This window comes from Copadichromis virginalis, linkage group LG23 (genome assembly GCF_057382275.1).
Source record: "Copadichromis virginalis isolate Kocher_CV1m ecotype Utaka linkage group LG23, C_Virginalis_male_GT1.1, whole genome shotgun sequence".
In the NCBI taxonomy this organism is placed as follows: Eukaryota; Metazoa; Chordata; class Actinopteri; order Cichliformes; family Cichlidae; genus Copadichromis; species Copadichromis virginalis.
In genome coordinates, this window is record NC_140639.1 from 19,298,535 (window position 1) to 19,324,029 (window position 25,495).

A 25,495-nucleotide genomic window follows, 5' to 3' on the forward strand; every position below is an offset into this window, starting at 1 on the left:
TGGACGGTAAGCGAACTGTAGTGGGTCCAGTGTGTCTGGTAGTGAAGAAATGATGAAGTCTCTGACCAGGCGTTCAAAGCACTTCATCACTACTGAGGTGAGGGCTACAGGGCGATAGTCATTGAGAGAAGCAGGGTGGGGTTTCTTCGGGACAGGAACAATGATGGACTCTTTGAAGCATGTGGGGATCACCGACTGAGATAAACAGAGACACTTTATGAGGTTTACATCTTGTAATACTTTGTGTACAGGAAATACAGGCGACCAATAAAGCCAGTTGAACAAAAAATCTGTTTATTCTTCTTTCAACATGTTGAGGTGATGGGTCAAAAGAAATGATTGTGACATATGGTGTCTCTGACTGCGCTTCCATCTTGTATGTCCGTGCGAGGGTCAGGATGTTCATGGTTTGGATCACTGCTGATGTTTGGTTCAGAAGGACAGTGTTCTCCTCTAATTGTGGCAATGTTGTGAAGAATCACACATGCCACAATAATGTCACATGCCCTTTCTGGGGTGACCCTGAGTCTTTGCAGGCACTGGAACCGGGCCTTAAGCATTCCGATAGTCATTTCAAGTCATTTCAGTCCTGCAATTAGCCAGATTATATCGCTGCTGTGGGCCCGGTTCAGGGTCAGGGTAAGGGGTAAGCAAATAGGGTAAACATGGATACCCCCTATCACCAAGCAAGTAGCCAGTGAACTCTCCTAAGACAGAAGGATACACTTCAGTTCAAATGTCCCTGTAGCAATTGGTATTTATATATTTTAAAGTATTCTCAACTCACCATGTCCAAATTTTGTGCTCAGTGTACATTCACGGAATATTTGTGAGTCATGGACAGAGCCTGGCCACTTGGCTTCCACATTTGTGATAATGTTGGCAGCATCATATATGATCTTCACAGTGCAGAGAACACAAATTAGCATCCATTACTAATAATGAAATAATTTGTTAGTTTGACATGCTACAGGGAACTATGTACCTGTACATTAATGCTGTGGAAAGACTTCCTGTTCACATAGTCTCCTTCATTTACTGAAGGAGCAATGATTGGAATGTGAGTGCCATCTGTACAGCCAATCACGCCTGGGAACCGTGAAAATAAATGTAAAATTTAAGTAGTAGTTCAAATATCACCACATCATGAATTAAGTTTTGTTCATCCTGATACCTGCAATTTTGTGGCATCCCTCTTTGATGAATCTTGTGGGTCTATGACCGGGGAACACCACAAACGAGTGCAGGAGACGTTTCAGTGCAACTGTAACATTCCTGACTGCCCGACAGATGGTAGCCTTGGAAACGTGCTCAGCGTCACCAATATTGTACAGAAAGCTCGCGTTTGCAAAGACACGGAGTGCGGTACCAAGAATATGTACAGAACTGAGAGGATGTCCGCGATGTGTCACATGCGTAATATATGGCCTGAGGATGTTATCCAAATAACTTAGAGATTGTGCTGAGAAACGGTAACGTTCGCACAGAAAATCATCAGGAAATGATAAGATGTCCAAACGCGCTCTGATCACTCTCTCCCGGCGGTGAGCTCTGCGGAGTATTTGGGCTTCACGATCTACTGGCTCTTCAAGGAAGTGGCACGCCATGTCCGACACTTCCTACTGTCAGGTTTCCGACAAAGAGGCGGGGACAGTCAGGGTTAGTTGTAGTAAACCTGCTAGGGGGCAGGTTAGCTTCACGGAGTGTGTCGTCATAGTGACTCACTGAGGCTTCATCTGAACTCGCTTTGTGAAACCGAAAACCCAGAGTTTTCGTTAACTCAGGGTATACTTACTCAGTTTTTCCACTAAACTGGCTTCCTGAAATAGGGCCCTGGGGCCCGTTCTTCGTACGTCGCTTACTACATCCAAGATCAAATGACACATCCAAGATCAAATCATCGCGCTAACCGTGAGCTCGCTAATCCGGTTCCCCGAACACACCTGCTGTTGACGATTACTACAGCTGGACGCAGGAATGTGACATCACTGGGTGTCGTAAAAGGGGCTACGCATCGATAGTAGAAACATTGATCGGCAACCCGCTGATTGGTCGGCGAAAATGTCCAAGGGGCGTGCTCGGTATTTTCCGGCAGCAGAGCAAGAACTCATGAGTGAGGGATTTCAGGAGTTTCAGAGTTTAATTAAAACGCAAGAGAACACTGCAAAGGCTGCAAAAGCAAGGAGCGAGGGCTGGCAGAAAGTTGCTGACAAATCAAACTCGTAGGTAATTTAATAATAATAATAATAATGGATTGGGTTTATATAGCGCTTTCCAAGGCACCCAAAGCGCTTTACGATACCACTATTCATTCACTCCCACATTCACACACTGGTGGAGGCAGCTACGGTTGTAGCCAGGCTGCCATATCGCGCCATCGGCCCCTCTGGCCAACACCAGTAGGCGGTAGGGTAGATCTATCATATGACACTATATTGTCCAATATCATATGGCATTATATTATATTATAATATGTTATATTATATCCCCTTTCACATTAGAGCCACAACAGGACCCACAAGAACATGGGAACAAGTAAAAGTGGAATACAGGAATATTCTACAGAATGGTAATATTTATCTCTTAGATTGCTTTGCGTCTCTTGGCAAGGTAATACTGGCCTGTAATACTCTGTTAGTTTGTTCATAACAGCAACCAAGAAAAGGGCAGAGGAAAAAAAGACAGGTGGTGGTCCTGCACCCCCTCGTCAACAAGTTGGCTAAGTAAATAATACCCTCACGGGAATATCGATATCTCTCTATGAGCACACTGTCGCGCTGAGCTAAAGGATCCTGTCTGTCCCGCAATATACGCTGAATTCTGAGGACTCTCCTTATCAATCTTGCACCTTCCGCAATGGGTTGGTCGCGTATACGGACAGGACATGGCTGCGACAGGCTTCCCAAATCCACCTTCGCTTTTATAGCCGTGGTCTCTCATCTTGATTACACGAAGTAATTTACAATTACTACTCTGAAATATGAATTACATCTGTAATAATCACATACATGTAATAGAATGTTAATAGTACATTTCCCTTTTTTAGGAAATGACCTGTATGTATCTGTGTGACATCAATAAAAGGATCAAGTGCTGCATTATCTTTAGTTACATTGATGTTATTTATTTATGGTACAACAGTGGTAAAATATCGCTGTTGCTTTCGTATAAATGAAGCGGACATACCTGCGTGGCCGCGATCTAATCCTGTTTACATAAAGTAAACCTGCTCCCGAGCAGGTTTACGCTTACGGCTCTGTTGCTATGACAGCAAGTCCCGGATGAGCTTCGGGGAACCGACTGATCCAGGATCACGCGAAATCGTCAACAATCTAATCCGGCTAACCTACTTAGCGAGGTACGAAGAACGGGCCCCAGGTCACTGGTCTCCCGGCAAACAGAGCCAGCCATTTGGGTACACCCAAAGCAACACAGTGGTCCAACCGTTACTTTAGCAGCAGGTACACCGTTGCCTCCATTGTTGTTCTTGTGTTGCAAACAGGTGATGTCACGCTGTTGAGGTAACAAAGTGAATGGGCTTTGAAGAAGATGTGGCGAACAGGTTATATTCACTAGGATTTGCTTCTTAGTTAGGCAACTTCTGGGTTTAGTCTGTTTTGTCCAATTTTTGGAAGGTGAATGGCTTCTTCCTGGAAACCTATCCCAGACTTGTAAGCAAGCCTTTCGGAGCACAGTTGTTTAGTACGTCCTGAAAACAGACGAGCCTAGCAGAGGATGGTTTCGATCCATCGACCTCTGGGTTATGGGCCCAGCACGCTTCCGCTGCGCCACTCTGCTCCACACGTACCACAAGACTAGCGCTGCTTAAAAGTGGGCCTTCAATAACATCTTGCATGAACAAACTGTGGGAATTCTGAAGGTGGACGGTACCCGTTTGAACACTGACTTTTATAAATCTTTGTCACCTCAGCGTTCAATGCTTCAAAGCTTCTTGGACTGCTTGTCAGGTCTCGTGTGCGGCCCAACAGATTTTAAGCTAGGGTCAGCCAACCATTTCCTCGTTAGCTGCTAACTCGAATCACTGAGCTTATTGTGTGAGCCACTGAGTCGCATAGTCACGTAAACGCTTAGACGTGAAAACACTGACACTTGGTGTTGCGTATGTTTACTTCCTAAATAAACCCATGAACTCTCTTCAATGAACCTTATTTTACCTTTAGTTAACTAAAATCGACGTTCTGTTACACGAACACACTCTGCTGATGCACTTCGATGCTCTTAATACTTCCCGCTGATTGTCAATGGTAGTTCTTATCGGTAGAGATGTAATACCGTCTGTAATCACAAGCACCGACATTAGACACGAAATCTGAATGTATCCAACACAGCGGACACAGTGACATTGTCCACAGTGAAAAACTATCCTGGATATGATGAGCTTGCTTCAGAATGCCAAGCCCAGCTCTGAAGCTGCTTTTAGATTTCATTATCATTCAAAACTGTTTGTTTGCTCGGAATGAAAAACTTATACTTGATATTTGAATGTTTTTTTCTTTACAATAATTTTGTGAGTTTCTCTTTGGTGCAGTCTTTACTTCTTTCAACTATGTGTTTACATGTATCTCATGGCATGGTTCTCTGTATACCTGCAGCATGCGAGTGTTTTGTTTGCCATTTTTATTCAGTTCCATTTACAGAAGCCCTCTAATTCAGCTACTATTCACACCTATCCAATGTATTCACACCTGGTGCTTTCAGAAAACAATGGAACGTCCAGCTACCCGGGCCCCCTCCCCAGACGGCCAACACTTGCGGCTCCCCCATCACCTCTACCACTCAGTAAAGCTCACAAATTTCTCCATGTGCCTTCACACCTCTTTCCATACTTGAAAGGGATGTAAACAGACTCTCTAAGACACAGGACCCATGCAAAGCAGCTGGGCCAAATTCGGTGCCTCCATCCACCCTGAGGCACTGTGCTGATCAGTTGTCTACAGTGTTCACTGACACCATCAACAACTCACTGGAGACACGTCATGAGTCATGGACCTGAATTTCTGGACAGACGGACGAGTATGCCACAAGCAACTAAAAACCTCCTATTGGAAGGGAATCACAGGCTGCAGTCCCCTCACTCTCGGCTGACCTTGACGTGATTTGAACACGCAACCTTCTGATCTGGAGTCAGATGCGCTACCATTGCGCCACAAGGTCCCACAAACCTGCCCCTCTGCTCAAAACTTCTGAAAATCTCTGAGAAGCCAGACCATCTTTCCACACAAGCAATTTTTCTGCAACTGGAGGTTGTTCAACTTGTGAATGCAAAGAGGTTGTGCCGAAGACGCATGTCATTTCAGACCATGCATGTCAACATGCACACGTAGAATCTCTCTTTATACTTGAAAGGTTCTCCTCTTTGAGAAAAGAATACAAATCGAGGTTTGAAGTGCGCTTGCAGTAGTCAATCAAAGGCCTAATATAGTGTCTGTCATTCAGTGCTCACGCTCTGATGAGCTTTGCAAGCCAGCTAGACAAATTCTTAACAATGCATATTTGTTACTGATGCTTGTCAGAGAAAGACAAAGTCCTTGGACAGTGTCTAAAAATAAAAGACCTTCCTCTCACACACACCTAAAAAGTGATTGCTCAGAAGGGAGTGCTTTTGTACGTGATGATCTCCTGTCTCAAACACAAGCTGCTCTGGAGAGGCTCCTTGTGCCGTCTGCACCAAAATGCTATTCATGGGGGTAGGAGACCAGTGCTGTCAGCCTTGAATGAAATCTTACCTGACTAAACGACCTTACACTTCACACACAATGGTCTCTTCAACGACTGTTAATGGTATTTACCAGAGAAGTGACTTCTGACTAGGGAGTGTTCTGGCATGTGATGATCTCCAAAAGAACCAGCGCTGTTGGAGCAGGGAGCAGGCATCTCTCACCACAGGCCAAAAGGTGCAGGTGAAGTGGAGGAGCTGTGATGGCCGAGAGGTTAAGGCGTTGGATTTGAAATCCAATGGGGGGTTCCCCGCGCAGGTTCAAACCCTGCTCACAGCGAAAATGCGTTACGGGTGCTTCTTTTTCTGCTAAGATAAGGTTGCAATTAGTCGGAGGGGCTCATATACAAAAGTTGCAACGGTGCCCAGGAGCATTGAGTGATTGACAGTTCTCCAATCACCGGTTCACACCACTGTACTTACATACTAATCATTCATGTACAAAATGTGCTTGTCTCCAAGGAGAGTCCCTCTTCTTCTCTCCAGGCTTTATAAACAAAAACGGTGGGAGATGTCGATCAGTGGCATGTGCACAGACTTTGAGTCACATATTAATTCAAACAGGCTGCAGTCCTGTCACTCTTGGTTGACCTTGATGTGATTTGAACACGCAAGCTTCTGATCTGGAGTCAGATGCGCTACCATTGCCCCACAAGGTCCCACAAACCTGCCCCTCTGCCCAAAACTTCTGAAAATCTCTGCAAAGCCAATCCATCTTCTTTCCACACAAGACATCAAAATTGTTGCAGGGGGCTACTTGTTATCACTGCTATAGAAAGGCTAGAATGACAAATCTTAATCCTTTCTGGCTACGTTTGGTTTTCAGTTAGGCGGCAGTACCTGGTCACTGGTCTCCCGGCAAACAGAGCCAGCCATTTGGGTACACCCAAAGCAACACAGTGGTCCAACCGTTACTTTAGCAGCAGGTACACCGTTGCCTCCATTGTTGTTCTTGTGTTGCAAACAGGTGATGTCACGCTGTTGAGGTAACAAAGTGAATGGGCTTTGAAGAAGATGTGGCGAACAGGTTATATTCACTAGGATTTGCTTCTTAGTTAGGCAACTTCTGGGTTTAGTCTGTTTTGTCCAATTTTTGGAAGGTGAATGGCTTCTTCCTGGAAACCTATCCCAGACTTGTAAGCAAGCCTTTCGGAGCACAGTTGTTTAGTACGTCCTGAAAACAGACGAGCCTAGCAGAGGATGGTTTCGATCCATCGACCTCTGGGTTATGGGCCCAGCACGCTTCCGCTGCGCCACTCTGCTCCACACGTACCACAAGACTAGCGCTGCTTAAAAGTGGGCCTTCAATAACATCTTGCATGAACAAACTGTGGGAATTCTGAAGGTGGACGGTACCCGTTTGAACACTGACTTTTATAAATCTTTGTCACCTCAGCGTTCAATGCTTCAAAGCTTCTTGGACTGCTTGTCAGGTCTCGTGTGCGGCCCAACAGATTTTAAGCTAGGGTCAGCCAACCATTTCCTCGTTAGCTGCTAACTCGAATCACTGAGCTTATTGTGTGAGCCACTGAGTCGCATAGTCACGTAAACGCTTAGACGTGAAAACACTGACACTTGGTGTTGCGTATGTTTACTTCCTAAATAAACCCATGAACTCTCTTCAATGAACCTTATTTTACCTTTAGTTAACTAAAATCGACGTTCTGTTACACGAACACACTCTGCTGATGCACTTCGATGCTCTTAATACTTCCCGCTGATTGTCAATGGTAGTTCTTATCGGTAGAGATGTAATACCGTCTGTAATCACAAGCACCGACATTAGACACGAAATCTGAATGTATCCAACACAGCGGACACACAGTCAGAAATAGGGGTACGGAAGGAGTACATTACTGTGCCCCAAGGTACAAAAATGACATTAATACAGTCTAAGGACAAATATTGGACCTCGGGGGAACTATCTGTACCTTTTTTAGCGTCTGAAAGGTACATACATGTTCCTTAATTGTGAAAAGTACTTATTTGTACCCATTCTTTCAAAAGATAAAGTACAGGTTGATTAAGCTCTTTTTGATTAGAGGTTTTTTTTTTTAATTCTTTTTGACAGTAATTTATTTGCAACTGTATTGATTTAAGCATATATTTTAGTGTTTTTATTTTATTTTTTATTATTTTCATTGCTGTTGTTGTTTTTGTATTCCCTGAACCCCCCTTATTTTTAAGCTGCTTTAAGAACAACGAATTTATTTGAAAGAAAAAAAAGTAAAAATGCATTTAAACATTTTTTTAAGAGAGCGTTTTTTTTTTTTTAAGTATAAGTATTTGGATGAATTGCAAAAAAGCACCCTCGGAGTGCGAGTTGAGCCCATCCTCACAACATCAAACAAAAAGTAGAAGAAGAAACTCAACGAATAGCTGGTGGATTCTAGAACTTTCTTTAAATGCAGCAGGTGCCATTTTGTTTTATCAACGGACGGAGATGGATTACGAACTTGCAAGTCCTGGTGTGCTCTGTTCACTTTCAACCGAGGAACTCTTAACAAAAATACAAGAGTGGGGCTTAGATGTCACCGAAGCTGAAGCTCAGCGTTTCAGAGGTAAGTTTTATTTAAAGAAAAATGTAGCGTAATTACTAATTATTGGTTTAGCCTAGCTTAACGTATATTAGCAATTTAGCTAGTTTCGGCACTCTCTTAGCTCAAATTATGTCTTTTTACAAACGTTTTTACAAACGTTTCATGTGTAAAGTTGAGGTCACAGTTCTGAAAAATGAAAAATGTGTACACATAGTATTTGTATAAGTTTGAACTTATATATGTGGTTCGGCCACAGTCTATGGGTTCGGTAACCCCTGCGCAGCGGAACGGCGCGAAATTTGATTCCCTGGTAGCTGAATGCAGTTTACCTTTAGTGTATTAATGGTTTAATAAAATCACGTTTTTACATCCACTCCAAGGCCATTAACACACATGGGCGGCGTTGAAAGGAAATATCTTGACGCCGCACCTGTTTAAAATATAACAAGGGTGTCGCAGCTGGGGTTTGATAGTCCCGTTTTCAGCAATGTGGGAACTTTTTCAGCATGTAATCTGAGCTTGTAATACGGTCCTGCGGGTGTTATCGCTATAAGTAATCGGTCTGAAAGAACAGACGGCAGAAACTGTCGGAAATCTGGAGAAAGGAGTCACCTTAGTAGTGAATATTAACAAATTACAGCATTCTAGTCTTTTTTTTTTTCTTCCAAACTTGAAAGGGCACAAAAGCATGCTCAGACTCTGCTCTCCTGTGTCCAGTAGTCCCAAACAAACATCTAAATTTAAAAATGAAAACTTTGCATATCAAGAGGATTCACTCTAAAAATTTGGTTTATTTTATTTAATTTACTGATTTTTTTTAATGAATATTTCTTTGAACTGAAAGAAGTTGTACAAAAGGTTTTAATGTGTGTGATATACGGTTTTTACCCATGTAAAAATGTGGTGATAAATATTCTTACATGGAATTTAGAGTTTGTACTACCATTTATCTTGCAGACAATGAGGTTGATGGTGACACAGTTGACTGCGGTCTTACTGAGACTATGGTTGCATACCTTTTCCAAGGATCCTTCAAAAAGCAGGTTAAATTCAACCAATTTGTGTCAAGGATGAAGGAATCTTCAGTGACGCTGACTCTACAGACTGTCTCTCCAGAAGACTGGCAACCATCTACTTCGTCAACTTCAATAAGGTATTTTCTTATTTATAATGAAGTTAGTATGTCTGAAACATACATGTTGGCCATTATGCACTTTTAGGATTTAGTTAATATGATCATTGTTTCTACCATATGTATTGTTACTGTAGTGTTTTATACTTCAATTCATGCAATAAAAACAAACATTTAACTGTTTTCACAGCAATGAAAATACTTTGAGACTGCCAGCCTCTTTTGAAATTCCAAGATTTCCCAAAAATCTGCAACTAAAACTGGACAACAAAGAACCGTGCCATAAAAATCCAAGGGACAGACACACAATAATCAGAGTTCTATATGAAGCTGTGGCACAGTATACTATGTAAGTTAATCAGGGTAATGTTAGCTTGTTGCTTTAGAAAAAGCTGAATCTGTCATATTGAAAATAAACGCTACATTACTAAGAAACAATAACTGACACTTGATAAAGTTTGTTTGTCAGCAGTTGCTCTAACACTTATGTTTCTTCTGATATTACAGGTATCCCACAAATTCTGAATATGTGCAAGCTGTGAAGACGCTGGTAATGAAGTATCCTTTCCTCAAGGATCGTGAGGGAAATGGTTATGTAAGTTAAATTTAAAATTTGCATAAGGTTCCTTCAAGATTACAAAGTAAAAGTGAAGCTTTTTTCAATCTTGTTTTGTTAGTAAGACAATCTGTAGCCTCTCAGTAGGTTTGTATGAAGTATGTTTACTGATTCTTTGTTGGGTGTATTTTGTGTAGATTGTTTTTACAGTAACTTATGTTTCTGTTCAACAAGCACACATGGCATATGTCTTTGAGACGTAAATTCAAATCAGAGCGGGCACCACTAGTCGACAGTAAGGCAGTGAGGCGTTGTAAGGAGAAGTTTGGTTCTACGAGGAGAGGGCAGCCTAATAAATGTCAACGAACAAGTCAGAGAAATGTTTGTCAGGTTGGTGTGAGGGACATCTTGAGCTATAAAATGTTCTTGCCTCTGTTATTACATCTAAAACTAAGGATTAGGGATGCAACTGTACCCCTTTTTTCAAACCAAAACTATACCAATACTTGGATTAGAGCACTTGCTAATACAAAGTACCAGTGCTAATACTTCTACCTCACAAAATATTATTAATTAGAAGGCGCTAAAAGAGGGTGAACTAGATTTAAAAAAAACCAACATTTTAAATATGACTCCAAAACTAAAATTTCAAGTTAACAATTAAGATTTTATGTGAAATTATTTCAGAGTTTCCATATTTTAAATATTGGTTCATGGTATCGGTTAACTTTAAACGATACGAGTTCTTTGTGATGCACAGATCGTGTCAGCTCTAATTGTATATTTAGTCTTATGTTGGGTTTCTAATCTGTTTTGACTTTCTCTTCTCACTCTTGCTTTCTTTCAAGGGACCATGCGTCCAAGGAGAGGATTTATTATCCATCGACGCCCACTTAAAGGTCTTACAGTGCCAATATCAGAAGATGCAACCAGATACCATGGTGGTTCATAACCGTATGCAGCAAACGTTTGCTTGGCGGCAAAAAGAAATTGCAGATGGTATGCCTGTGGAGGATGTGTTGAAGAAGTACCCCTTCTTAGGGATGCCTACTGGTGTAAGTCAGAAAGCTGAACTGAACTTGGAAATAGCTGTCACATTTAACATGTTTATAGTAGTAAATTTTATTTGCCCTTGACCTTGCCTTCTTCATCTGTCCCTCTTTCCTTTTTTTGTATGTTCATGTAACTTCTTACAGTATTGTTGTTAAATTCTATAAAAAAATAATTATGCAGCACCATACATAATTAATATCAACTTTAGATTATTTCATTTTCATACACTGTTATTTTGTACTGAAAATGAATTTTTTACTTGTAGCTGTGCAACGAACTCGGGTGGATCCAACCAACAACGGGTAATGTAAGCCAGCGATTTCGTGAAGGGCTCTCATGTGTTGCAGCAAAGGTGATTGACGTTACACGAGGGAAAACCCCACTCTACCAGCTCTACCTTGATGCAAGAGAGGAGGCTCTCACTGATGACCTACCAGGTATTTGCTTTCAAGGCTTCCATTTTATATAATTTTTATAGGTAACTGGAAATGCCAGATAAAATGCATGGGTGATCTTGTGTTGTTTTTGGGGTTTTTTGGCAGATCTTGACACAAGGGCTGCACTTTTATTCCTGCCATACGTCTTCAAGGAGAAACTGGATCTCTTTGTCATACTTGGAGAGGTGTGTGTATTAAAATATTTAGTCTATATAAAAGGAAAACAAATGTATCTTTTGTTAAGAGACTAAGATATTGCTTTCCTCTACCTTCTCTTTTGACTTCAAAGGTTCATCCGAAAACCCCCTATCCAACTGTGCAGCTACTTCATGAAGACTGGAAACCAGTGTTCTCCAGAAGCGCTCCAAACATTGTGAAGTTGGATGGCAGTGAAGTGTGCAGAAGCTCGTGTATTTTTGAAGGAATCATCTCTTCTTTCTGCTTGTATTTTGTCTTCAACCTTGCTTATCCAAAACATCTGAAGAACACCCTGATTTTTCTCCAAAAGTACATTGTGAAAATAGATGAGGGTGAGGACCGGCCTCTGCCAATCACAGTCACCAGACAAATAAATCTTCTGTATTGACCACCATGCCTCAGCCATATCAGTGCTCCAAATGTGGCAGAAGAACCTTTAGTTTGACAAAGCTTATTCAGCACATAGGACTTATTCATTCCCATGATGCCAATTTTGATATAACCTGTGGACTCAGTGACTGCTGTTCTTCCTTCAAAAAATATGAATCTTTCAGACGACATGTGTATAGGAAACACAGAGAACAGGTGTTGTGTCCCCATAAAGACTTAGATGAAAATGAGCAGGAGGTAGTCAGTCCACACCCAAATGAATTTGCAAATGACATGACTGAAAATATTGAAACCCCTCCATCCTGGGATGAATTTTTGATAAATTTCAGAGACAATCTTTTCAAGTTCATTCTTAAGTGCAGAGAGAAAAATTCTTTACCAGTCTCTGTTCAGGAAGAAATTGTGGAAGATGTAAATTTTCTGATGTGTTTTTTCAAGGAGAACTACGATGCTTTTATAGCATATCATTTAGAGAAAATGGGTCTTGATGTGTCTTTGTGTCCAGAGCTTAAAAATGTCCTGCATTCAAATGAATTTTTTGAGAAGGCTTCAACAGCTATTCGATCTCCTTATTTGGTCAAAGAACATTGCAAATCAAAGCTCAACATGACAGAGCCTGTTCATTGCAAATTAAGAGACCCTGTGGGTCATACAGTTGGCTCGTATTCATATGTGCCTGTTGATAAGGTGCTAAAAAATTATCTTTCTCATGAAGACATACAAGATCACATTTTTTCAAGTGGCAATTTGGAAACTGATGAATTTCTAACAGATTACTCTGATGGAGAAATCTTCAGACATCATCAATTCTTCAAGGATAACCCAAATGCACTGCGACTCCATTTTTATGAGGATGAATTTGAGGTACTTAATCCTCTAGGATCTAAACGATCCAAACACAAACTTAGTGCATTTTATTACACTGTAGGCAATTTGGACAAAAGGTACACTTCTCAGCAGAGGTACATTCATCTAGCGTTATTGGTACGCTATTCTTTCGTTAAGCGGTGTGGTTGGCATGTTATCCTTAAACCTTTGCTTGATGATTTGGAAAAACTTTCCACTGATGGCTTTACTTTTACCATTGATAAAACTGAACACACTATTCATGCTGCTCTTGCAACTTTATCTTGTGATAATTTATCAGCTCACATGATTGGTGGTTTTTCTATGTCATTTAACACTGGTAGAATTTGTCGGTATTGCATGGCTTCTTATGAAGATATGAAACAATCCTTTGAGGAAGAAAGCTTTGTTTTAAGAACATCAGAGGTTCACCAGTATCATCTTGCACGAATCCAAGAATTTCCGGATGATAAAACAATATATGGTGTAAATAGTTCATGTCCTTTTGACAGACTGAGTTATTTCAGTGTTACGCAAGCTTTACCACCTGATGTAATGCATGATCTGCTGGAAGGTGTAGTTCCTCTAGTTATGAAACTAGTGATTTGTAAAGCCCACACTGAGAAGCATATTACAATTAGAGAGATCAATGAAGAATTGCAAAAAATGCCCATCGGTCAGAATGACAAAACAAACAAACCAGTACAGTTATCAGAGAGACTTCAGAGTGTTGGTATTGTTGGATCAGCATCTCAAAAGTGGTGCCTGTTCAGATTGCTGCCATTTCTGATGGCAGACCGTGTGCCACCTAATTGTAAATATTGGCATGTTTTTCTTCTATGTCGTGAAATAACAGAGATTGTAATGGCTAAAAAAGTGCGAAAAGAGAATATTTTATTGTTGAAGTTGCTTGTCCATGAGTTTCTCACAAAACTGACAAGTGTATTTGGGGATGTAATTACACCAAAGTGTCATTATTTAATCCACTATGCAAGACTGATTGAAATGTTCGGCCCTCTACGTTTGTTATGGTGTATGAGATTTGAAAGTAAGCACCAGTATTTCAAAACGTTGTCCCGCAATTGTAGAAATTTTATGAACATTGCTACAACTTTGAGCAACAGACATCAGTTCAGACAGTGCTGGGAGTTTTCTAACAAAAGTTTACTTGGTGAATTTGAAAATGTTTTTGGAAAAAGTGTGACTACACCATTTTTGTCATTACCACTGGAACTGCAACAAGCACTGACAGTCTATTGTGGCTTTTCTGAAGTTGATAGTGCTAAGAAAGCTTTCCAGCGTGTGTCAGAAGTAATTGTGAACAGTGTCAAATACTGTGTAAGAGATGTGTTTGTCATTGATGTACTGCATTCAGAGAAGATTCCTCTGTTCTGGCAAATTAAGTACATATTTAATATTGACACAATGTGGGTCTTTTGTGGAAAAATTCTCATTCCTCTGTTATATGACAACCATTTTCATTCATACAGTGTTAGAGTTGATAGTGAATGGACGTTGCTAAAACCTGGACAGGAAATTGATGTTGCAGCTTATGACACATACTCTGTTGATAACAGTTTGTATGTAACAGTTAAGCAATGTATTTAAGAAGGTAATAAATGTGACAAGTATTTTTGACTTTGTATCTTCAATTTTTCAAATCCTGAGAGGAAAAATATAGGAAATCTGTGTGTAGATACTGAACCTTTAGAAAGACATTTTTGTACTCCTTTTAAGGGTTCTTTTTTGTACTTTATACTAAGGGTACAACTTTGCCCTTTAAAGTACAGGTTTGACGTGTAAAAGGTACAAATTACAAGGGTACAAATCAGTACCCACAGTTTAGGGTACAGAACGGTACCTTAGAGGGTACCACCCCAGTGACAAGCCATTGTACCCCTATAGGTACATTTCTGTACTTTAATTTCTGAGTGTGCACAGTGACATTGTCCACAGTGAAAAACTATCCTGGATATGATGAGCTTGCTTCAGAATGCCAAGCCCAGCTCTGAAGCTGCTTTTAGATTTCATTATCATTCAAAACTGTTTGTTTGCTCGGAATGAAAAACTTATACTTGATATTTGAATGTTTTTTTCTTTACAATAATTTTGTGAGTTTCTCTTTGGTGCAGTCTTTACTTCTTTCAACTATGTGTTTACATGTATCTCATGGCATGGTTCTCTGTATACCTGCAGCATGCGAGTGTTTTGTTTGCCATTTTTATTCAGTTCCATTTACAGAAGCCCTCTAATTCAGCTACTATTCACACCTATCCAATGTATTCACAACTGGTGCTTTCAGAAAACAATGGAACGTCCAGCTACCCGGGCCCCCTCCCCAGACGGTCAACACTTGCGGCTCCCCCATCACCTCTACCACTCAGTAAAGCTCACAAATTTCTCCATGTGCCTTCACACCTCTTTCCATACTTGAAAGGGATGTAAACAGACTCTCTAAGACACAGGACCCATGCAAAGCAGCTGGGCCAAATTCGGTGCCTCCATCCACCCTGAGGCACTGTGCTGATCAGTTGTCTACAGTGTTCACTGACACCATCAACAACTCACTGGAGACACGTCATGAGTCATGGACCTGAATTTCTGGACAGACGGACGAGTATGCCACAAGCAACTAAAAACCTCCTATTGGAAGGGAATCACAGGCTGCAGTCCCCTCACTCTCGGCTGACCTTGACGTGATTTGAACACGCAACCTTCTGATCTGGAGTCAGATGCGCTACCATTGCGCCACAAGGTCCCACAAACCTGCCCCTCTGCTCAAAACTTCTGAAAATCTCTGAGAAGCCAGACCATCTTTCCACACAAGCAATTTTTCTGCAACTGGAGGTTGTTCAACTTGTGAATGCAAAGAGGTTGTGCCGAAGACGCATGTCATTTCAGACCATGCATGTCAACATGCACACGTAGAATCTCTCTTTATACTTGAAAGGTTCTCCTCTTTGAGAAAAGAATACAAATCGAGGTTTGAAGTGCGCTTGCAGTAGTCAATCAAAGGCCTAATATAGTGTCTGTCATTCAGTGCTCACGCTCTGATGAGCTTTGCAAGCCAGCTAGACAAATTCTTAACAATGCATATTTGTTACTGATGCTTGTCAGAGAAAGACAAAGTCCTTGGACAGTGTCTAAAAATAAAAGACCTTCCTCTCACACACACCTAAAAAGTGATTGCTCAGAAGGGAGTGCTTTTGTACGTGATGATCTCCTGTCTCAAACACAAGCTGCTCTGGAGAGGCTCCTTGTGCCGTCTGCACCAAAATGCTATTCATGGGGGTAGGAGACCAGTGCTGTCAGCCTTGAATGAAATCTTACCTGACTAAACGACCTTACACTTCACACACAATGGTCTCTTCAACGACTGTTAATGGTATTTACCAGAGAAGTGACTTCTGACTAGGGAGTGTTCTGGCATGTGATGATCTCCAAAAGAACCAGCGCTGTTGGAGCAGGGAGCAGGCATCTCTCACCACAGGCCAAAAGGTGCAGGTGAAGTGGAGGAGCTGTGATGGCCGAGAGGTTAAGGCGTTGGATTTGAAATCCAATGGGGGGTTCCCCGCGCAGGTTCAAACCCTGCTCACAGCGAAAATGCGTTACGGGTGCTTCTTTTTCTGCTAAGATAAGGTTGCAATTAGTCGGAGGGGCTCATATACAAAAGTTGCAACGGTGCCCAGGAGCATTGAGTGATTGACAGTTCTCCAATCACCGGTTCACACCACTGTACTTACATACTAATCATTCATGTACAAAATGTGCTTGTCTCCAAGGAGAGTCCCTCTTCTTCTCTCCAGGCTTTATAAACAAAAACGGTGGGAGATGTCGATCAGTGGCATGTGCACAGACTTTGAGTCACATATTAATTCAAACAGGCTGCAGTCCTGTCACTCTTGGTTGACCTTGATGTGATTTGAACACGCAAGCTTCTGATCTGGAGTCAGATGCGCTACCATTGCCCCACAAGGTCCCACAAACCTGCCCCTCTGCCCAAAACTTCTGAAAATCTCTGCAAAGCCAATCCATCTTCTTTCCACACAAGACATCAAAATTGTTGCAGGGGGCTACTTGTTATCACTGCTATAGAAAGGCTAGAATGACAAATCTTAATCCTTTCTGGCTACGTTTGGTTTTCAGTTAGGCGGCAGTACCTGGTCACTGGTCTCCCGGCAAACAGAGCCAGCCATTTGGGTACACCCAAAGCAACACAGTGGTCCAACCGTTTACCGTCACTTTAGCAGCAGGTACACCGTTGCCTCCATTGTTGTTCTTGTGTTGCAAACAGGTGATGTCACGCTGTTGAGGTAACAAAGTGAATGGGCTTTGAAGAAGATGTGGCGAACAGGTTATATTCACTAGGATTTGCTTCTTAGTTAGGCAACTTCTGGGTTTAGTCTGTTTTGTCCAATTTTTGGAAGGTGAATGGCTTCTTCCTGGAAACCTATCCCAGACTTGTAAGCAAGCCTTTCGGAGCACAGTTGTTTAGTACGTCCTGAAAACAGACGAGCCTAGCAGAGGATGGTTTCGATCCATCGACCTCTGGGTTATGGGCCCAGCACGCTTCCGCTGCGCCACTCTGCTCCACACGTACCACAAGACTAGCGCTGCTTAAAAGTGGGCCTTCAATAACATCTTGCATGAACAAACTGTGGGAATTCTGAAGGTGGACGGTACCCGTTTGAACACTGACTTTTATAAATCTTTGTCACCTCAGCGTTCAATGCTTCAAAGCTTCTTGGACTGCTTGTCAGGTCTCGTGTGCGGCCCAACAGATTTTAAGCTAGGGTCAGCCAACCATTTCCTCGTTAGCTGCTAACTCGAATCACTGAGCTTATTGTGTGAGCCACTGAGTCGCATAGTCACGTAAACGCTTAGACGTGAAAACACTGACACTTGGTGTTGCGTATGTTTACTTCCTAAATAAACCCATGAACTCTCTTCAATGAACCTTATTTTACCTTTAGTTAACTAAAATCGACGTTCTGTTACACGAACACACTCTGCTGATGCACTTCGATGCTCTTAATACTTCCCGCTGATTGTCAATGGTAGTTCTTATCGGTAGAGATGTAATACCGTCTGTAATCACAAGCACCGACATTAGACACGAAATCTGAATGTATCCAACACAGCGGACACAGTGACATTGTCCACAGTGAAAAACTATCCTGGATATGATGAGCTTGCTTCAGAATGCCAAGCCCAGCTCTGAAGCTGCTTTTAGATTTCATTATCATTCAAAACTGTTTGTTTGCTCGGAATGAAAAACTTATACTTGATATTTGAATGTTTTTTTTCTTTACAATAATTTTGTGAGTTTCTCTTTGGTGCAGTCTTTACTTCTTTCAACTATGTGTTTACATGTATCTCATGGCATGGTTCTCTGTATACCTGCAGCATGCGAGTGTTTTGTTTGCCATTTTTATTCAGTTCCATTTACAGAAGCCCTCTAATTCAGCTACTATTCACACCTATCCAATGTATTCACAACTGGTGCTTTCAGAAAACAATGGAACGTCCAGCTACCCGGGCCCCCTCCCCAGACGGTCAACACTTGCGGCTCCCCCATCACCTCTACCACTCAGTAAAGCTCACAAATTTCTCCATGTGCCTTCACACCTCTTTCCATACTTGAAAGGGATGTAAACAGACTCTCTAAGACACAGGACCCATGCAAAGCAGCTGGGCCAAATTCGGTGCCTCCATCCACCCTGAGGCACTGTGCTGATCAGTTGTCTACAGTGTTCACTGACACCATCAACAACTCACTGGAGACACGTCATGAGTCATGGACCTGAATTTCTGGACAGACGGACGAGTATGCCACAAGCAACTAAAAACCTCCTATTGGAAGGGAATCACAGGCTGCAGTCCCCTCACTCTCGGCTGACCTTGACGTGATTTGAACACGCAACCTTCTGATCTGGAGTCAGATGCGCTACCATTGCGCCACAAGGTCCCACAAACCTGCCCCTCTGCTCAAAACTTCTGAAAATCTCTGAGAAGCCAGACCATCTTTCCACACAAGCAATTTTTCTGCAACTGGAGGTTGTTCAACTTGTGAATGCAAAGAGGTTGTGCCGAAGACGCATGTCATTTCAGACCATGCATGTCAACATGCACACGTAGAATCTCTCTTTATACTTGAAAGGTTCTCCTCTTTGAGAAAAGAATACAAATCGAGGTTTGAAGTGCGCTTGCAGTAGTCAATCAAAGGCCTAATATAGTGTCTGTCATTCAGTGCTCACGCTCTGATGAGCTTTGCAAGCCAGCTAGACAAATTCTTAACAATGCATATTTGTTACTGATGCTTGTCAGAGAAAGACAAAGTCCTTGGACAGTGTCTAAAAATAAAAGACCTTCCTCTCACACACACCTAAAAAGTGATTGCTCAGAAGGGAGTGCTTTTGTACGTGATGATCTCCTGTCTCAAACACAAGCTGCTCTGGAGAGGCTCCTTGTGCCGTCTGCACCAAAATGCTATTCATGGGGGTAGGAGACCAGTGCTGTCAGCCTTGAATGAAATCTTACCTGACTAAACGACCTTACACTTCACACACAATGGTCTCTTCAACGACTGTTAATGGTATTTACCAGAGAAGTGACTTCTGACTAGGGAGTGTTCTGGCATGTGATGATCTCCAAAAGAACCAGCGCTGTTGGAGCAGGGAGCAGGCATCTCTCACCACAGGCCAAAAGGTGCAGGTGAAGTGGAGGAGCTGTGATGGCCGAGAGGTTAAGGCGTTGGATTTGAAATCCAATGGGGGGTTCCCCGCGCAGGTTCAAACCCTGCTCACAGCGAAAATGCGTTACGGGTGCTTCTTTTTCTGCTAAGATAAGGTTGCAATTAGTCGGAGGGGCTCATATACAAAAGTTGCAACGGTGCCCAGGAGCATTGAGTGATTGACAGTTCTCCAATCACCGGTTCACACCACTGTACTTACATACTAATCATTCATGTACAAAATGTGCTTGTCTCCAAGGAGAGTCCCTCTTCTTCTCTCCAGGCTTTATAAACAAAAACGGTGGGAGATGTCGATCAGTGGCATGTGCACAGACTTTGAGTCACATATTAATTCAAACAGGCTGCAGTCCTGTCACTCTTGGTTGACCTTGATGTGATTTGAACACGCAAGCTTCTGATCTGGAGTCAGATGCGCTACCATTGCCCCACAAGGTCCCACAAACCTGCCCCTCTGCCCAAAACTTCTGAAAATCTCTGCAAAGCCAATCCATCTTCTTTCCACACAAGACATCAAAATTGTTGCAGGGGGCTACTTGTTATCACTGCTATAGAAAGGCTAGAATGACAAATCTTAATCCTTTCTGGCTACGTTTGGTTTTCAGTTAGGCGGCAGTACCTGGTCACTGGTCTCCCGGCAAACAGAGCCAGCCATTTGGGTACACCCAAAGCAACACAGTGGTCCAACCGTTTACCGTCACTTTAGCAGCAGGTACACCGTTGCCTCCATTGTTGTTCTTGTGTTGCAAACAGGTGATGTCACGCTGTTGAGGTAACAAAGTGAATGGGCTTTGAAGAAGATGTGGCGAACAGGTTATATTCACTAGGATTTGCTTCTTAGTTAGGCAACTTCTGGGTTTAGTCTGTTTTGTCCAATTTTTGGAAGGTGAATGGCTTCTTCCTGGAAACCTATCCCAGACTTGTAAGCAAGCCTTTCGGAGCACAGTTGTTTAGTACGTCCTGAAAACAGACGAGCCTAGCAGAGGATGGTTTCGATCCATCGACCTCTGGGTTATGGGCCCAGCACGCTTCCGCTGCGCCACTCTGCTCCACACGTACCACAAGACTAGCGCTGCTTAAAAGTGGGCCTTCAATAACATCTTGCATGAACAAACTGTGGGAATTCTGAAGGTGGACGGTACCCGTTTGAACACTGACTTTTATAAATCTTTGTCACCTCAGCGTTCAATGCTTCAAAGCTTCTTGGACTGCTTGTCAGGTCTCGTGTGCGGCCCAACAGATTTTAAGCTAGGGTCAGCCAACCATTTCCTCGTTAGCTGCTAACTCGAATCACTGAGCTTATTGTGTGAGCCACTGAGTCGCATAGTCACGTAAACGCTTAGACGTGAAAACACTGACACTTGGTGTTGCGTATGTTTACTTCCTAAATAAACCCATGAACTCTCTTCAATGAACCTTATTTTACCTTTAGTTAACTAAAATCGACGTTCTGTTACACGAACACACTCTGCTGATGCACTTCGATGCTCTTAATACTTCCCGCTGATTGTCAATGGTAGTTCTCATCGGTAGAGATGTAATACCGTCTGTAATCACAAGCACCGACATTAGACACGAAATCTGAATGTATCCAACACAGCGGACACAGTGACATTGTCCACAGTGAAAAACTATCCTGGATATGATGAGCTTGCTTCAGAATGCCAAGCCCAGCTCTGAAGCTGCTTTTAGATTTCATTATCATTCAAAACTGTTTGTTTGCTCGGAATGAAAAACTTATACTTGATATTTGAATGTTTTTTTCTTTACAATAATTTTGTGAGTTTCTCTTTGGTGCAGTCTTTACTTCTTTCAACTATGTGTTTACATGTATCTCATGGCATGGTTCTCTGTATACCTGCAGCATGCGAGTGTTTTGTTTGCCATTTTTATTCAGTTCCATTTACAGAAGCCCTCTAATTCATCTACTATTCACACCTATCCAATGTATTCACACCTGGTGCTTTCAGAAAACAATGGAACGTCCAGCTACCCGGGCCCCCTCCCCAGACGGTCAACACTTGCGGCTCCCCCATCACCTCTACCACTCAGTAAAGCTCACAAATTTCTCCATGTGCCTTCACACCTCTTTCCATACTTGAAAGGGATGTAAACAGACTCTCTAAGACACAGGACCCATGCAAAGCAGCTGGGCCAAATTCGGTGCCTCCATCCACCCTGAGGTACTGTGCTGATCAGTTGTCTACAGTGTTCACTGACACCATCAACAACTCACTGGAGACACGTCATGAGTCATGGACCTGAATTTCTGGACAGACGGACGAGTATGCCACAAGCAACTAAAAACCTCCTATTGGAAGGGAATCACAGGCTGCAGTCCCCTCGCTCTCGGCTGACCTTGACGTGATTTGAACACGCAACCTTCTGATCTGGAGTCAGATGCGCTACCATTGCGCCACAAGGTCCCACAAACCTGCCCCTCTGCTCAAAACTTCTGAAAATCTCTGAGAAGCCAGACCATCTTTCCACACAAGCAATTTTTCTGCAACTGGAGGTTGTTCAACTTGTGAATGCAAAGAGGTTGTGCCGAAGACGCATGTCATTTCAGACCATGCATGTCAACATGCACACGTAGAATCTCTCTTTATACTTGAAAGGTTCTCCTCTTTGAGAAAAGAATACAAATCGAGGTTTGAAGTGCGCTTGCAGTAGTCAATCAAAGGCCTAATATAGTGTCTGTCATTCAGTGCTCACGCTCTGATGAGCTTTGCAAGCCAGCTAGACAAATTCTTAACAATGCATATTTGTTACTGATGCTTGTCAGAGAAAGACAAAGTCCTTGGACAGTGTCTAAAAATAAAAGACCTTCCTCTCACACACACCTAAAAAGTGATTGCTCAGAAGGGAGTGCTTTTGTACGTGATGATCTCCTGTCTCAAACACAAGCTGCTCTGGAGAGGCTCCTTGTGCCGTCTGCACCAAAATGCTATTCATGGGGGTAGGAGACCAGTGCTGTCAGCCTTGAATGAAATCTTACCTGACTAAACGACCTTACACTTCACACACAATGGTCTCTTCAACGACTGTTAATGGTATTTACCAGAGAAGTGACTTCTGACTAGGGAGTGTTCTGGCATGTGATGATCTCCAAAAGAACCAGCGCTGTTGGAGCAGGGAGCAGGCATCTCTCACCACAGGCCAAAAGGTGCAGGTGAAGTGGAGGAGCTGTGATGGCCGAGAGGTTAAGGCGTTGGATTTGAAATCCAATGGCGGGTTCCCCGCGCAGGTTCAAACCCTGCTCACAGCGAAAATGCGTTACGGGTGCTTCTTTTTCTGCTAAGATAAGGTTGCAATTAGTCGGAGGGGCTCATATACAAAAGTTGCAACGGTGCCCAGGAGCATTGAGTGATTGACAGTTCTCCAATCACCGGTTCACACCACTGTACTTACATACTAATCATTCATGTACAAAATGTGCTTGTCTCCAAGGAGAGTCCCTCTTCTTCTCTCCAGGCTTTATAAACAAAAACGGTGGGAGATGTCGATCAGTGGCATGTGCACAGACTTTGAGTCACATATTAATTCAAACAGGCTGCAGTCCTGTCACTCTTGGTTGACCTTGATGTGATTTGAACACGCAAGCTTCTGATCTGGAGTCAGATGCGCTACCATTGCCCCACAAGGTCCCACAAACCTGCCCCTCTGCCCAAAACTTCTGAAAATCTCTGCAAAGCCAATCCATCTTCTTTCCACACAAGACATCAAAATTGTTGCAGGGGGCTACTTGTTATCACTGCTATAGAAAGGCTAGAATGACAAATCTTAATCCTTTCTGGCTACGTTTGGTTTTCAGTTAGGCGGCAGTACCTGGTCACTGGTCTCCCGGCAAACAGAGCCAGCCATTTGGGTACACCCAAAGCAACACAGTGGTCCAACCGTTTACCGTCACTTTAGCAGCAGGTACACCGTTGCCTCCATTGTTGTTCTTGTGTTGCAAACAGGTGATGTCACGCTGTTGAGGTAACAAAGTGAATGGGCTTTGAAGAAGATGTGGCGAACAGGTTATATTCACTAGGATTTGCTTCTTAGTTAGGCAACTTCTGGGTTTAGTCTGTTTTGTCCAATTTTTGGAAGGTGAATGGCTTCTTCCTGGAAACCTATCCCAGACTTGTAAGCAAGCCTTTCGGAGCACAGTTGTTTAGTACGTCCTGAAAACAGACGAGCCTAGCAGAGGATGGTTTCGATCCATCGACCTCTGGGTTATGGGCCCAGCACGCTTCCGCTGCGCCACTCTGCTCCACACGTACCACAAGACTAGCGCTGCTTAAAAGTGGGCCTTCAATAACATCTTGCATGAACAAACTGTGGGAATTCTGAAGGTGGACGGTACCCGTTTGAACACTGACTTTTATAAATCTTTGTCACCTCAGCGTTCAATGCTTCAAAGCTTCTTGGACTGCTTGTCAGGTCTCGTGTGCGGCCCAACAGATTTTAAGCTAGGGTCAGCCAACCATTTCCTCGTTAGCTGCTAACTCGAATCACTGAGCTTATTGTGTGAGCCACTGAGTCGCATAGTCACGTAAACGCTTAGACGTGAAAACACTGACACTTGGTGTTGCGTATGTTTACTTCCTAAATAAACCCATGAACTCTCTTCAATGAACCTTATTTTACCTTTAGTTAACTAAAATCGACGTTCTGTTACACGAACACACTCTGCTGATGCACTTCGATGCTCTTAATACTTCCCGCTGATTGTCAATGGTAGTTCTCATCGGTAGAGATGTAATACCGTCTGTAATCACAAGCACCGACATTAGACACGAAATCTGAATGTATCCAACACAGCGGACACAGTGACATTGTCCACAGTGAAAAACTATCCTGGATATGATGAGCTTGCTTCAGAATGCCAAGCCCAGCTCTGAAGCTGCTTTTAGATTTCATTATCATTCAAAACTGTTTGTTTGCTCGGAATGAAAAACTTATACTTGATATTTGAATGTTTTTTTCTTTACAATAATTTTGTGAGTTTCTCTTTGGTGCAGTCTTTACTTCTTTCAACTATGTGTTTACATGTATCTCATGGCATGGTTCTCTGTATACCTGCAGCATGCGAGTGTTTTGTTTGCCATTTTTATTCAGTTCCATTTACAGAAGCCCTCTAATTCAGCTACTATTCACACCTATCCAATGTATTCACACCTGGTGCTTTCAGAAAACAATGGAACGTCCAGCTACCCGGGCCCCCTCCCCAGACGGTCAACACTTGCGGCTCCCCCATCACCTCTACCACTCAGTAAAGCTCACAAATTTCTCCATGTGCCTTCACACCTCTTTCCATACTTGAAAGGGATGTAAACAGACTCTCTAAGACACAGGACCCATGCAAAGCAGCTGGGCCAAATTCGGTGCCTCCATCCACCCTGAGGTACTGTGCTGATCAGTTGTCTACAGTGTTCACTGACACCATCAACAACTCACTGGAGACACGTCATGAGTCATGGACCTGAATTTCTGGACAGACGGACGAGTATGCCACAAGCAACTAAAAACCTCCTATTGGAAGGGAATCACAGGCTGCAGTCCCCTCACTCTCGGCTGACCTTGACGTGATTTGAACACGCAACCTTCTGATCTGGAGTCAGATGCGCTACCATTGCGCCACAAGGTCCCACAAACCTGCCCCTCTGCTCAAAACTTCTGAAAATCTCTGAGAAGCCAGACCATCTTTCCACACAAGCAATTTTTCTGCAACTGGAGGTTGTTCAACTTGTGAATGCAAAGAGGTTGTGCCGAAGACGCATGTCATTTCAGACCATGCATGTCAACATGCACACGTAGAATCTCTCTTTATACTTGAAAGGTTCTCCTCTTTGAGAAAAGAATACAAA

General features: G+C 42.8%; 1 protein-coding gene, 1 long non-coding RNA gene and 14 other non-coding genes across 17 annotated transcripts; 5 read left to right on the forward strand and 11 right to left on the reverse strand.

The window, feature by feature from the left end:
• Window positions 1-600: 600 nt before the first annotated feature.
• On the reverse strand, window positions 601-1,317 carry LOC146680658 (uncharacterized). Its single transcript, XR_014918285.1, has 3 exons — window positions 986-1,317; window positions 788-899; window positions 601-707 (listed from the first exon to the last, which is right to left on the reverse strand). It is a non-coding gene; the product is annotated as an uncharacterized LOC146680658 (long non-coding RNA).
• A 2,409-nt stretch (window positions 1,318-3,726) lies between these two features.
• Window positions 3,727-3,798, reverse strand: trnam-cau (transfer RNA methionine (anticodon CAU)). Its single transcript has one exon. It is a non-coding gene; the product is annotated as a tRNA-Met (tRNA).
• Window positions 3,799-5,103: 1,305 nt separating this feature from the next.
• trnaw-cca (transfer RNA tryptophan (anticodon CCA)) lies at window positions 5,104-5,175 on the reverse strand. Its single transcript has one exon. It is a non-coding gene; the product is annotated as a tRNA-Trp (tRNA).
• A 759-nt stretch (window positions 5,176-5,934) lies between these two features.
• On the forward strand, window positions 5,935-6,017 carry trnas-uga (transfer RNA serine (anticodon UGA)). Its single transcript has one exon. It is a non-coding gene; the product is annotated as a tRNA-Ser (tRNA).
• A 911-nt stretch (window positions 6,018-6,928) lies between these two features.
• trnam-cau (transfer RNA methionine (anticodon CAU)) lies at window positions 6,929-7,000 on the reverse strand. Its single transcript has one exon. It is a non-coding gene; the product is annotated as a tRNA-Met (tRNA).
• A 1,027-nt stretch (window positions 7,001-8,027) lies between these two features.
• On the forward strand, window positions 8,028-14,527 carry LOC146680663 (sterile alpha motif domain-containing protein 3-like). Of its 2 annotated transcripts, XM_085448729.1 has the most exons (9): window positions 8,028-8,298; window positions 9,235-9,430; window positions 9,600-9,758; window positions 9,917-10,004; window positions 10,200-10,355; window positions 10,814-11,020; window positions 11,284-11,455; window positions 11,561-11,640; window positions 11,745-14,527. In XM_085448729.1, the coding sequence occupies exons 1-9, from the start codon at window positions 8,028-8,030 to the stop codon at window positions 12,039-12,041; spliced, it is 1,626 nt and encodes a 541-aa protein (XP_085304855.1). In that variant the 3' UTR covers window positions 12,042-14,527. The 2 variants fall into 2 exon arrangements, with proteins under 2 accessions (XP_085304855.1, XP_085304856.1); XM_085448730.1 differs by lacking the exon at window positions 10,200-10,355.
• Window positions 14,528-15,575: 1,048 nt separating this feature from the next.
• trnaw-cca (transfer RNA tryptophan (anticodon CCA)) lies at window positions 15,576-15,647 on the reverse strand. Its single transcript has one exon. It is a non-coding gene; the product is annotated as a tRNA-Trp (tRNA).
• A 759-nt stretch (window positions 15,648-16,406) lies between these two features.
• Window positions 16,407-16,489, forward strand: trnas-uga (transfer RNA serine (anticodon UGA)). The gene has a single exon. It is a non-coding gene; the product is annotated as a tRNA-Ser (tRNA).
• A 918-nt stretch (window positions 16,490-17,407) lies between these two features.
• trnam-cau (transfer RNA methionine (anticodon CAU)) lies at window positions 17,408-17,479 on the reverse strand. The gene has a single exon. It is a non-coding gene; the product is annotated as a tRNA-Met (tRNA).
• A 1,306-nt stretch (window positions 17,480-18,785) lies between these two features.
• trnaw-cca (transfer RNA tryptophan (anticodon CCA)) lies at window positions 18,786-18,857 on the reverse strand. Its single transcript has one exon. It is a non-coding gene; the product is annotated as a tRNA-Trp (tRNA).
• Window positions 18,858-19,616: 759 nt separating this feature from the next.
• On the forward strand, window positions 19,617-19,699 carry trnas-uga (transfer RNA serine (anticodon UGA)). Its single transcript has one exon. It is a non-coding gene; the product is annotated as a tRNA-Ser (tRNA).
• Window positions 19,700-20,617: 918 nt separating this feature from the next.
• trnam-cau (transfer RNA methionine (anticodon CAU)) lies at window positions 20,618-20,689 on the reverse strand. Its single transcript has one exon. It is a non-coding gene; the product is annotated as a tRNA-Met (tRNA).
• Window positions 20,690-21,994: 1,305 nt separating this feature from the next.
• Window positions 21,995-22,066, reverse strand: trnaw-cca (transfer RNA tryptophan (anticodon CCA)). The gene has a single exon. It is a non-coding gene; the product is annotated as a tRNA-Trp (tRNA).
• A 759-nt stretch (window positions 22,067-22,825) lies between these two features.
• trnas-uga (transfer RNA serine (anticodon UGA)) lies at window positions 22,826-22,908 on the forward strand. The gene has a single exon. It is a non-coding gene; the product is annotated as a tRNA-Ser (tRNA).
• Window positions 22,909-23,826: 918 nt separating this feature from the next.
• On the reverse strand, window positions 23,827-23,898 carry trnam-cau (transfer RNA methionine (anticodon CAU)). Its single transcript has one exon. It is a non-coding gene; the product is annotated as a tRNA-Met (tRNA).
• Window positions 23,899-25,203: 1,305 nt separating this feature from the next.
• trnaw-cca (transfer RNA tryptophan (anticodon CCA)) lies at window positions 25,204-25,275 on the reverse strand. Its single transcript has one exon. It is a non-coding gene; the product is annotated as a tRNA-Trp (tRNA).
• Window positions 25,276-25,495: the final 220 nt, after the last annotated feature.